We start from the raw sequence: 12,394 nt of genomic DNA, 5'->3' as shown, positions 1-12,394 counted from the left end.
TGACAGGGTGGGTTTGGGGTCAGACAACCTGGGTTAGAAACCCCGTTCTCTCTCCCACGAAGAGCCTCCGTTTCCTGAGCTATTAAATGAGGGGGATGCATCTGCCTCTCAGGATCAGGTGAAACGAAATGGGAAAACGGCCCAGCCTGGAGCCTGGCACATAGTAGCTGCTCAACACACAGGATCCCCTTTGCTCTATCCCCTTGTCTCCTGGGAGAGACGTACTGTTTGATTCACCTGCCGCCCCAACACATGCTGGGCCCCAGCACCCTGCTCGGGGCCCTGCCTCGGGGGTGCACAGCTTCGGGCCAGGATCGTGGCTTTCCCCTGCGGAGCCAAGAAGGGGCAGACAGGGCCACAGAGCAAAACACTGTCAAAAGCAAGAACTGAAAATAATTTCATTCTTCTGTTTTTAAAACGGAAAGACCACAGAGCTTCCAGTGAAACATGGGCGGAAAAAAAAAGTACATCTCAGTTCTACACTGAGGTTATTGAAGAGATGGAGTGGGTAGAGTTGAGGGATAAGGAGGGAAAAGTCGGACAGGAAGTAAACTAACGTCAGCTGAGAACCTGGCCTTGTGCCCATGCCGCGGACGAGGGAACTGAGCCTCGGAGAGCTCGGCCAGGCGCCTCTGGCGGGGCTCGGGGGGGCCCTAAGGAACGTCTCGGGCTGGCCCAAAGCTCTGACCGGCTGCTTTTGATAGCTTGACCTTGTATAAAGGGGAAACTTGTTCCTGAAAAACAAAACAAAACAAAACAAAACAAAACAAAACAAAATATTCTTAACCTGGGACTGCCGAGGGGTTACATTAGTCAGAACGCTTAGATGCAAGTGAGGCTGTACGTCTAGGAAGGGGTGGACCTGGGCTTTGAGCCCCGGCTTGTCTGGCTTGAGATCCCAGGCTGCACCCCGCCCAGACCCTTTGGACGCAGCATAGTGCTGGGTCTGAGGCCTCACCCAGAGCGGAGGCTTAGAGCGTGGGGTCCTGGCTGTACGACCAGGACCTCTGGCTGGGTGGGGGCTGGGCCCGGTTCTCCACCTACACACAGTGCCTCCTCTCCATACCCTGCACTCCGGCTTACCAGGGCCCTCTCTGGCGTCTTCTCCACAGCGCGCCACAGCTCGCCGCCAGGCCTCAGCTCCCCGCTCAACAACAGCTCCACCATCCCACCCGCCCAGGCCCCCGAAATGCCCCAGCCCCGGCCCTTCCGCCTCGAGTCCCTGGACATCCCCTTCACCAAGGCCAAGCGTAAGAAAAGCAAGAGCAGCTTTGGCAGTGAGCCCCTGTGAGCGCGGCTGCTTGCTGCCCTGTGTCCGGGCTTCTGTAAGACTGCCGGGCCCTGCAGGGCAGCCCCAGCGGGGCCTCCTCCCACCTGCCCGCAGCCACCAGGGCACTGGAGGGGGCTCTTGTCCTGGGAAGACAACTTCCCTTCCCTGTTCCCCGAGAGCCCGCTTCTGCCTGGGGCGGGAGCCCCTCGGAGGCTGGACCGTCCTCAGAAAGGCCCACTCCAGCCCTCAACGCCACATCAGTATTTCCGTCTGCTCACCTGCCGGAGCCTGCCGTTTGTGCTCACCTGTGCTGCTCGGCTCTGCCTCAGCGGGCCCGGGAGTCTCAGCTCTGCCTCGAGGCCCGCGCCAGCAGCCCCGACAGAGTGGGCAGCGACTTCCACGTGGATCCAGCTTGATTTGCCGGTGACTGAAGCTGGCGCCTCCGTCCACGGGGCCCACTTCCTGGGGGCCGCCGTGCAGGACGGGTGCCGGGGGCCTGAAGCAGCTGCTCCCCAGCTGCCCACTCCTGGCTGGTCTGTGGCTCAAGGAGGCCACTCCACCTTCAGCTGTCCCAATAAACTGTCTTTTACCCTCAAGTTCCCCTTCCCTGATTCTCCGACAGTGTCACTGGGGCCCCTCCCTGCCTGGCCTCCAAAGCGAGGCTCTTTCTGGAATAAGGTTCTTAAGTATCTGAGGCCTTTGAGACAAGCAGGCTCCAAACGTTCTGCTGCTCCCTGCAGCTGTGCGTACAAGTGCCTTTTCCTGGGGAGAGCATCTGAGCTGTCATTAGATTCTCAGAGGATCCGTGACCCAGGGAAGCAGAGCCTTTGCTACGGAAAACAGGTCATGTCTTGCTGAGGCCCAGAGAAGGCCCATGTTCTGTCAGCCCTCTGGGGCGGTGCTGGAACTGGGTGTCCTCACATGGCCGAAATGAACCCAGGCAACCCCCACAACCTAGGATGCACCCCTCCCCTTGCCCAAGGTAGCCCAGACCAGCCCCGTGGGAGGGGCTCACACTCTGAGGGAAGAGGTTGGCCTTGGGTGCTCAGTCTCATTTCACTCTGAGCTTCATCTGTGAAACGGGGTAACACCCACCCCACAGAGTTCATGTGGAGTTAAAATAAGTTAGTCTCTAAAGTTCAGGGGCGTAGCAGGTGCTCTGTGTCAGCCCATCATTCCTTCTCCTCTGTATTGTAATTACTGTGGTATATGCAACAAGCCTGGGCCGAGGAGCTCACATCCTGGAGAAGCTGGGGCAGCGTGGCGGGTGCTTAGGTAATTACGGAGATGAACCTAACCCGAGGCAGGCTGCAGGCCGTGCAGTTTGAGTACGAGGAAGCGGGATCAGGCTTCATGGGAAACAAAACACCCTTGGTGAAGGGAGCAGCATGGTGCAGTGTGGGGCTCCCATAAGGGATGGAGAGAATGTCCCAGGAGGCTTAAGATAGGAGTATGGTGAGGGGGCTCCTGGTGGAGGGAGCTACATGAGCAAATGACAGGAGGTGGGGAAGCTGAGGACATGCTAAAGCTGGAGGAGACCTATTCCAGGTAAGTCCTGAGCAGGGACTAAGAGAATGAGGCTGCAGAGATGAGTGTAGGGGAGGACCTGACAGGGAAAGCGTTTGGGTGTCCCTGAACTGCTGCAGACTCCTAAGCAACAGTTTGGCAGCCTCGGGTCTGCGTTAGAGGGGAAGTTGTAGTTTCTTGAGGTAGCTTTAACTTAAGACTGTGATGGGACTGAGGCAGGTCTGAGGTGAGCTCCGACCCTGGATCAATTTAGAAGGGGTGGGAGCCTGCATTACAGAGTGGTTGCTCAGCCTCGCCCTGCACTGGCGCTTTAAAACCTGTTCCGGTCTGACTCAGAGCCCAGGGCTGTTCCAAAGGCACATGGATGAGGAGGAGGAGAGCTGCTTCTGGCTATTTTTATTTTCAGCCTAGGACAGTGGCCTGGAGAGAAGTGAAACCCGCAGGTAAAAGGGCTAGTGACAAGCGGAGCTTGGGAATGAACCCAGTTAGAGCTCTCTAATCGCTAGGCTAGTCCACGGCCTTTTCACGCTGTCTCCACGTGGGACACCAGGCAGGACAGCACAGGCTCGTGCCAAGGCCCCTGGGCCCGGAAGCCGCAGGAGATAAAATGCCCCTGGTCTTATTTTTCCGACCCCTTCCTCCCTGGAGGTGGTGGAGATGGGGCCTGCTTCCTAGTCCCAAGTTTGTCCTTGACCCCTGAGGACCGAAGAGCTGATACCGGGCAGGAACAGCCACTCCAGCTCCCGATTGGTACGCACTAGTACAGCCACGCGCGGCACAACCGTACTGATGCAGATCTCTGTTGATTGGCCGCGCCTGCAGAGCTGTCTCTCTAGGATTGAGCCGTTTCCTCTGGGGGGGCGGAGCCACGCCCCACTTCCGCCAATACAATTTAGAGGTTCTGCCAGCTACAGAGGCACTTCCGGTAGTGCCCCTGAATTCTACAGTCCGAGCGGGGGCAACCGGCGATCCGCACCGGCGTACCAAGATTACTTCCGGGTGGAACTCCACAACCCTGAGCAGCAATTGGGCAACCTTACACGGGGTACTTCCGGTGCCCAGGTGCTTGGGTTCTTTGGCAGGAGTAGAAAGATGAAGCCTGGTGTCACGACCCGTGCTCGGACCGTTTTGTGGCTGCAGCTGCTGCTGCTGCTGCTGCTGCAATCGCTTCTCCCGGTCTACGCCAGCGGTCCCCGCACTTTAGTGCTGCTGGACAACCTCAACCTGCGGGAGACGCATTCGCTTTTTTTTCGGAGTCTGAAGGGTGAGTCAGGAGTCCGAGGGGGCGGCAGATGAGAGTCCGGGGTTTGAAAGGTTCACGAGCGGGCTGCAGGTCTGGCCTGTCTCTTGGGGGTGACGGGAGGTGGTCGTGATCTCTGCAACGGCGGTTTCCCTTTGCGTCCCGTCTGCCTCAGTTCCATTTTCTCCTTGTCCAGATCGGGGCTTTGAACTCACATTCAAGACCGCAGATGACCCCAGCCTGTCCCTTATTAAGTACGGGGAGTTTCTCTATGACAATCTCATCATCTTCTCCCCCTCGGTAGAAGGTAAGGTCTGCGCGTCTTCCCCAGAACGGGGATTAGAGGCTCGGGACTGATCTGTCACTTTCTTCTGGACCCTGGGCATGTTCTGGGTCATGGGGTGGCTGCAGCTGCTGCCAGTGACAGGAACCTGGGCTCAGCAAGGCACATCTCCTTCCTAAAAGACGCAGCTGAGGATAGTAGGGTCAAGTGTTGCCACAGACCATAGAGCCTGGGGCTCTGCTAATCTGAGAATTTTTCTGTAAAGTAACTGATAGGAAAGATGGAGAACTCCTAGGTGGGCTGGCCTGTGTGGAAAGAGGAAGTGGCATGCTGTTAATACAGTGTGCTGTAAAGAGGTGTGTAGCTGTTGACCTTAAGAGTGCAGGTGGAGCCCTGGCTGCTGTGGCTCAGTGGATTGAGCACCAGCCTCAGGACAGAAAGGTTGGTGGTTCGATTCCCAAGTCAGGGCATATCCCTGGACTGTGGGCCAGGTCTCCAGTCAGAGGCATGCCAGAGGCAACCAATCACTGTTTCTCTCCTTGTGTTTCTCACTCTTTTTCCTTCTCTCTAAAAATAAATAAATGGAATAAAAAAAAGGATTCAGGTGGATTCCTAGTTCGCAGACTGAAAACAACCTTGGTGACGATGTAGCCTGCCCCCTGTTTGAGGCTGAGTGGATCTGTCTGGAGTCCACCGGAGGGCTGGGGAATTGTTGAACAGAATGAATATCTCTACTAGATTATCCAATTCCCTGTGACAGAGAGCTTAGTATTTCATGAGGCGGTACACTCTACCACTGGACAACTCTGTTACGAAGTTCTTGTGTTAAAGTGGAATTTGTCTGCTATTTCCTACTTTGTCTGGGGAGAGGGGGAGGAGACAGGGGTTCCTGTTACTCCGCACAGCCTTGGAGAGTAAGTCTCGTGCTCACTGTACTTATAGGCAGAGCCTTCACGTAATCGTGCAGCTGTTTCTTCTCCAGACTAAGTACACCCCGCTCCTTGGGCCGTTTCTCTCTGCTGTGCTTCTTGGTGAGCGTCCTAGTCCTTCTCCTCTTTAGTGGCCTCAGCTTATCTTTTTCTCAGAGGACTCGGGTTGTCCCTGTCGGGGTAAGACAAAGCTTAGGGCGTCTTGCACACCATGGGCAGCTGCTGTATTTTCTGTAGTTTGTGTGCAGTCGGGCTCAGCCAGGTCCCTGAAGTATTTTCCAGGGACTCCCATCACTAGGCTCCCATCACTTACGATGTTACCCCCAGGTCCCCCCCCCCAAAATGTGCCTTTGGAATTGGCTTTTGGAAGCAAGTGTAGTTGGGTGGAAGCGACCCCAGGTTGTATAAGTTAAAGTCATCAAGTTGCTGGGCAGGTAAAAGGAGCCTTCCGCAGGTTAACTGATGTTTGCCAAATTCCTGCTGCTGGGACTCTGAAACAGGTTCCAAATGGTGACAGCAAGCCTGCGCTGGGGTTCCTCCAGTCTGCCTGTGACGGGATAAGGACAGGGCCTCGGAATGAGTTGCCAGACCCTGAGCGGACGAACCCTCCGAGTCGTGCTGGGGGGTGGAAGGTGGGGAGCGTCGCTGAGAAGGAGGGGAGGACGGTGAGAAGACAGGTGGGAGGCACCTGTCAGAGAGCCTGGGACCACAGTGCTTTCCACAGATGTTCTCTGACTTTCTGTGCCGACTTCATGGTTTGTACCCTGTTGCACATCGCCTGGGCTAGTAATCAGTGTTTCTCTTCAAGTTGACCTGCTTTTTAAAAACTAAAGCAACACTGAAAAGGAAGCCAGTAACGACCCCAGTCTCACCACGGGAAGGGGAAGGCAGCGTTGTCCCTTGCTCGCGGCTGTAAGTAGAGCCAGTACGGCGCCCGGTTCCGGCCAGACTCTGGTCCCTACAGGAGGCTCGGAGCCCGGGCCTCCTCTTACGAGAGGAGATCAGCCAGAGTGAGGGGAGTGTCCAGACAAGTATCACACTGAGACTTTCTCTCTGATGATGGAGGAGCTCTCGCTCTCTCTCTCTCTCTCTGAGATTTAGCGTTACTTAAAGCCCTGCCCCACGTCACATCGTGACCTCATCTGCCCCTGGTGGAATGGGTCGCACACTTGGGAAATGCTGCCGCAGTTCCTTCATGTGCTCCTGGGGAGAAGGCCCGTCTCTGCTGGAGGGGGTCATGGGCGGGGTCAGGGACTGGCCCTCGCTCCAAGGGCCCTTCTGTGGTGCGGGGACCCCTGGGAGCCCGCACAGGCGTGAGAACACCAGCCCGGCTTCCTTCACTGGGGCCAGTGGGTTCCGTGGGTTCTGCGGGATCAGGAAGCTCCCAAGTCATATTCGGTAAAGTAATGGCTCCTGACGAAGGATCCATAGCACGTCCTTTCCACCCGGAAAATCTGGAGTTCTTTTTATAGGCGGGGAATGGGCCTGGGAAGGTGATGGGATTGCGTAGATTTAAGCTCAGGTGTCTTCAACAGTGGCACTCTTAATTTTTTTTTTTTTTAAAGATTTTACTAACTTTCAGAGGGGAAGGAGGGAGAAGAGAGAGAAACATCAGTGTGTAGTTGCTTCTTGTGTGCCCCCTACTGGGAACCTGGCCCACAACTCAGGCATGTGCTGTGACTGGGAATCGAACCGGTGACCGTTTGGTTCACAGGTTGTCACTCAATCCACTGAGCCACAGCAGTCAGGGCATACTCTTGACATTTTGGGCTGGATAATTCTTGGTTGTGCCGTCCTGTGTACTGTGGCATGCTTAGCAGCATCCAGGCCTTTCCGCATGAGATGTCAGTAGTTGCGTCCCTTGTGACAACCAGCAGTGTCTTCAGACATTGCCCCTAAGGGACCACTGTGCTATACTAAGAAGCTGATTTTGACTTGCCTAAGACTCTGCCTGGCCTCTGTAGGAGAAGGGACAGACGGCTTTGTAGATGTGGGTTGAGGGGCTGGGTCCCCAAGCATAAGATGCTTTCGTTTGTCTGTTTTGTGAAAATTACCTCAGAAGAGAGGGCCATTCTCATATTCAGATTTTTACAGCTAGTTTTGGATGCTTATGGTAGTCACCTGACCAAATTGACCAGAAAGGGGTATGATCTCACAATGACCAATGTTGGAAATTTTGGTGATCACTGAAAAAAACCAGTAGAGCCCTGACCAGCGTGCCTGAGTGGGTTGGGCGACTTTCCGTGGGGCGAAGGGTCGCTGGATCGATTCCCAGTCAGGGCACACGTCTGGGTTGCGGGCCAGGGCCCCTGTTGGGGGCGTGCAGCAGGCAACCCATTGGTGTTTCTCTCGCACCTGTTTCCCCTCCCTCTCTTTATCCCTCCCTCCCCCTCTCTAAAAATAAATAAAATCTTTAAAAACAAATGGCACTCGAAGTGGTTCTGTTATGGCGACTATGGATGTAAGTCTGCGGGATCGCAGGAAAACGCCCCGCACATGTCGGGCAGATGAGCCCCGGTCTCGGTGACAGACAGCGTCGGCCTCCATTCACAAGGGCTCTTCCCCGGCGCCTTGGACGTGAGGCCGATGGGCTCCTGGGAACTGCCGGGCGAGCCTCCGAGTGGCTCGGAAGGGGCAGGCGGTGAGCTTGAGTGAAGCTGTTCCGCGATGCGAGTGGGAAAATGCAGCATTTCTAAACAAATACATTATATGTGACTTGAAGTGTGTAAATAACTTGACAGCTAAAATCGGGCGTGTGACTATTTGGCTTATACTTCTCAAAGTTCATGAATTCGAGCCATTATATTTGTATCATCGCCGTCGGAAACGGGAGGCTTGCCCTCCCATCAGGGCGTGCACATCGTAACCGTCCCTCTCCTTTGGGCCGCCAGAGGGCGCTGTCCCGCCACCGCCGGTGGCTGGTGGCCTGCCCGACCGCCCGCTGCCCAAGTGTGGGAACAGCCGTGAGAGCGGCCTTCTGGGTCACTAAGTCTGGGCCCCTTTCAGATTTTGGAGGCAACATCAACGTGGAGACCATCAGCACCTTTATTGACGGTGGAGGCAGTGTCCTGGTAGCCGCCAGCTCAGACATCGGTAAGTCTGAACCCAGAGGTTCCGGCGCTTCCCGCCCCTCCTCCAGGAAGCGGCCACCTTGGCGCTCACTGGGTGTGAGTGAGCCACTGCAGAGCCGTCCCTCCCTCCCTCCCTCCCGTCCTGCCCCCAGCGCCAGTGAGATGCGGGCCCTTTTACGGGCTGGGAACCCTGTTTTTTCTTTGAGTTATTTTTACCCCTTTGTTTTATTTGTATTTGTTTTGGTGGCTCTTTCCTTAAAAGGAGGAGATAAGTAGGGGGAGGCTAGGTGGTGGAGCCCAAAGCATTGGGCAGATTTTCATTTTCTTTCCTGTTGGAAAATGTCAAAGATACTTAGAAGCAGTAAGAGAATGGGCCCCGTGTACTTGTCACCGAGCTCCAACCACGAGCAGCCCCTGGCCAACCTGGTTTCACCTTCTTCTTTCAGTATTGGCAGCTTAATAAAACCGTATTGGGTGGGGTTCTTGGTGAGGTGGTAAGGAAGAGAGGGACCACCCAGGTCGAGTTTGCCGAGACGGCACTCTGCTCCAAAGGGTGTTCTCGCAGAACCCAGGCCCCCGAGCACTTGTGGCGGGAGAAGGCCGGTGCTGCTTGTCCAGCCGTTTGGGTTTAGCGCTGACGGCAGTGCATGATGGCATGCGGTTGTCCAGCGGCCCAGCCGCGGCTGAGCCCGGCCTGGCGACGCTGCGGGGCTCTGGGGGTGACCGGGACAGGGAGTCGTGGGGGTGCCGGGACAAGTGACGTGGCCCTCCCACGAGGGCTCAGCCAGGCATCTCCTGGGCCCGTGCAGGCGACCCTCTCCGAGAGCTGGGCAGTGAGTGTGGCATCGAGTTTGACGAGGAGAAAACGGCTGTCATTGACCATCACAACTATGACGTCTCAGACCTCGGCCAGGTAACCAGGCCTGTCGCCGTCCAGGTTTCAGTCCCTCTTGGCAACGCTCAGCCTGGAAGCCCGAGGCCATTGGGAGGGCCCGCTGGACCGGGGGCACCTTGCCCTGACCCCTGCCGCCCTTCCCTGCGCCCTTGCAGCACACGCTCATCGTGGCCGACACCGAGAACCTGCTCAAGGCCCCGACCATAGTGGGGAAGTCGTCTCTGAACCCTGTCCTCTTCCGGGGTGTTGGGTGAGTGAGCCGGCAGAGGCCTGGGGGAGGCGGCGGTCGCCCCGTTTGTCAGGGAATCAGCCAGATTGGTGGCTACGTGGGGACATTCCTCCCTGCAGAGGGTGTGGATGAGGTTAATTCATGACACGACGAGTCGGACTTCATAGTTACAGCGAGAGGAGAGCTCAGTGTTCAGCTCCGAAGAAAGTAGGATTCGTTCGTGCAAGGAGATGGCCCTTGGGGGGCCCAGGTCCCGTGGGCTCAGTCGGGCGGTTCTCGTTCCTCCTGCAGGATGGTGGCTGACCCCGACAACCCCTTGGTGCTGGACATCCTGACGGGCTCCTCCACCTCGTACTCCTTCTTCCCAGATAAGCCCATCACCCAGGTGAGCGGCCTTCGCAGCCTTGAGGCTCCAGCTCCTGGGCCCCCTGGCAAAGCGCCTCTGTGTTTGAAGCTGAGAACTAAGCGGAAACGCACGCTTCGCTGAGGCTGCTGAGCTGGGACGGGAAGGGGTGGGGTGGGGTGTGGGTGCAGGGGGGTGTCTCGGGCTCCGGCCTCAGGCGGGGCCATAGGTTGTTCAGGTCTCGCCGGCTGCCCTCGTGTCCTGGAGGCCCGCGGCTTGTCCTTGGCCCCGGCTCTCCGGGACGACGGCCTCATGTTGTCCCCAGTACCCCCACGCCGTGGGGAAGAACACCCTCCTGATCGCTGGGCTCCAGGCCAGGAACAATGCCCGGGTCATCTTCAGCGGTTCCCTGGACTTCTTCAGCGATGCCTTCTTCAACTCGGCAGTGCAGAAGGCCGCGCCCGGCGCCCAGAGGTAGGGCCGGGGACTCGGGGCCCTGCGGCTGGGCGGTGGGTCTGTGCAGAAGGGGGGGACTCAGTGGGGCGGGAGGAAGAAGGCTTTGGCTAAAAGTGTCAGAAGCTGAGATCTTTAGGTGCTTTAAAGTTATTTGAGGACTTGATTTTGTGGCCACACGGGTGGGGTTGGCACTCCAGACTTTTCCAGCAGGGGCTTCTCTGGAGACGTCTCAGAACTTGAGCACTCACTGAATCGGTGGCAGCCGGAGCAACACCACCGCACGCCCTTTCATTTTTTGTGTTCCCGCCGGAAAGGGTGGTTCGGGTGCCCCAGCCTCTCCCGTTTCCTCTCCTGCAGGTACTCCCAGACAGGCAACTACGAGCTCGCCGTGGCCCTCTCCCGATGGGTGTTCAAAGAGGAAGGTGTCCTCCGCGTGGGGCCCGTGTCGCACCATCGGGTGGGCGAGACAGCCCCGCCCAATGCCTACACTGTCACCGACCTCGTGGTAAGAGCTTGCGGGGAGGGCCCTAGCCCGAGAGCACTCGTGGAACACTTCCGTGGTGGGCCTCGGGGGCCTGAGTGAGGAGGAGTACATGAGCCTCTGCCCTGGACAGCGTCAGGCTAGGCGCAGAGAAGCCCACGTCCTGATGGAGACCTTGTGGGAAGGTGTGGTTCTGCTGTGGGGGCGCAGAAGTGCGAGGGGCTTTGCTGACTCACTCTGCTGGGAGTGGGGGTCCCAAAAGAAATGGCCTTGGAGTCGGGTTCGGGGGTGCATCTGTCAGGCAGAGACGTGGGGAAAGGCAGAGAGCAGCGGAGCTGGACGCCGGGTGCCCGAGAGTGCCCGGCGCGGTCAAGGGGCAGAGAGTGGCGCGGGTGCCGACTCCGCCGCCTGGGAGGACGTGTGGCTGCGAGCCAGAGGGGCGAGCCTGCAGCGTGGGCCTTTGGTCGCTGCCCCGGCTCTCCCGAGTCCTGGGGGCGCCTGCCAGGTTCATGAGTGAGGGTGCAGCGCAGCTCTGAGGGTGCCTGTACCCCCCCGCCCCCGCTAACTGGCCTTTCGTCCCAGGAGTACAGCATCGTGATCGAGCAGCTCTCTGATGGCAAGTGGGTCCCCTTTGATGGGGACGACATTCAGCTGGAGTTTGTCCGCATCGACCCTTTCGTGAGGACCTTCCTCAAGAGGAAAGGTAAAAGTGCCTCCCGCAGGGAAGCTGCAGGGAGACGGTCCCACCTCTAGCTCGCTCTCGGAAGGCCACGGGAAACCCCTCCCGGTCACCTGTGTCCGTCTTCCCCAGGTGGCAAGTACAGTGTCCAGTTCAAGTTGCCGGACGTGTACGGTGTGTTCCAGTTTAAGGTGGACTACAACCGGCTGGGCTACACACACCTGTACTCTTCCACTCAGGTAAGCAGGGTCCCAGCCCGTCCCCAGCCGGCGTGTGCCACGCCCGGGCTTCTGAGTGGCTGGCCTGTCCCTTCCGTCCTGCGGCAGGTGTCGGTGAGGCCGCTGCAGCACACGCAGTACGAGCGCTTCATCCCCTCGGCCTACCCCTACTACGCCAGCGCCTTCTCCATGATGGCCGGCCTCTTCGTCTTCAGCGTGGTCTTCTTGCACATGAAGGAGAAGGAGAAGTCCGACTGAGCGCTGGGGCCGGCTCCCGCAGCGTGGGCCGGGGGGTCTGTGGGGATGTTTTGTGCCCCTTTGTGGTGGTTTTTGTTGTTCTTTAAGCCGCGGGGCAGTGGCATAGCCTTTACCTCAGTGGGAGATGCGGCACCGGGTTCCAGGGGCTGGGGGCTCGGGGGTGTTTTTTATGTGACTTTTTCCCACCTAATGCTGAGTGGTGTTTTCGTATGTGCGGTCGCGATTGTTTCTAAAATAAAGAGAAATGTTGCCCTCGAACTCCGCCTGGCCCTGGTGTGCTTTGCTGACGGAGGGGTGGTGTCCGGTAATGACTGGGTACGAAATCGTAAGTGGCCTCTTTCAATTTTGCCGAAGACTGGACTGGACTTCGGCCGTGAAGTGCCAGGGTTTCCAAACTTCTCGGGAGAGAGGAAGGCTAATAACACACTGCGGCCCCGGGGAATCACTGAAGCGGGAAACCTCAGGGGACAGCGCCCGCCTTTATAACAGACCCGCACAATTGCTGGGCTGAAAAG

General features: G+C 57.6%; 2 protein-coding genes across 2 annotated transcripts in view; both read left to right on the top strand.

The window, feature by feature from the left end:
* KIF17 (kinesin family member 17) overlaps positions 1-1,595 on the top strand; it is a 40,127-nt gene extending 38,532 nt beyond the window's left edge. The window contains exon 16 of the mRNA XM_045859340.1: positions 1,113-1,595. Within this exon, the coding sequence (XP_045715296.1) occupies positions 1,113-1,291 (179 nt within the window). The 3' untranslated portion in view covers positions 1,292-1,595. The remainder of the gene's footprint in view (positions 1-1,112) is intronic.
* Positions 1,596-3,741: 2,146 nt separating this feature from the next.
* Positions 3,742-12,137, top strand: DDOST (dolichyl-diphosphooligosaccharide--protein glycosyltransferase non-catalytic subunit). Its single transcript, XM_045858664.1, has 11 exons — positions 3,742-4,061; positions 4,234-4,344; positions 8,256-8,342; positions 9,130-9,233; positions 9,371-9,465; positions 9,736-9,829; positions 10,113-10,261; positions 10,601-10,748; positions 11,307-11,427; positions 11,536-11,642; positions 11,730-12,137. The coding sequence occupies exons 1-11, from the start codon at positions 3,890-3,892 to the stop codon at positions 11,877-11,879; spliced, it is 1,338 nt and encodes a 445-aa protein (XP_045714620.1). The 5' UTR covers positions 3,742-3,889; the 3' UTR covers positions 11,880-12,137.
* The last annotated feature ends 257 nt before the right edge of the window (positions 12,138-12,394 follow it).

The sequence above is a fragment of the Phyllostomus hastatus genome, unplaced genomic scaffold (genome assembly GCF_019186645.2).
Source record: "Phyllostomus hastatus isolate PE091 unplaced genomic scaffold, TTU_PhHast_1.1 phas_scaffold_182, whole genome shotgun sequence".
NCBI classification, from domain to species: domain Eukaryota; kingdom Metazoa; phylum Chordata; class Mammalia; order Chiroptera; family Phyllostomidae; genus Phyllostomus; species Phyllostomus hastatus.
Note: the sequence above shows the minus strand (reverse complement) of the source record. Positions and strands in the feature narration are given on the sequence as shown.

Coding starts and splice junctions, on each gene's coding strand:
- DDOST (XM_045858664.1), top strand. CDS start 3,890: ATGAAGCCTGGTGTCACGACCCGTGCTCGGACCGTTTTGTGGCTGCAG. Junction 10,749..11,306: donor ACACTGTCACCGACCTCGTG/GTAAGAGCTTGC, acceptor CTTTCGTCCCAG/GAGTACAGCATCGTGATCGA. Junction 11,643..11,729: donor ACCTGTACTCTTCCACTCAG/GTAAGCAGGGTC, acceptor GTCCTGCGGCAG/GTGTCGGTGAGGCCGCTGCA.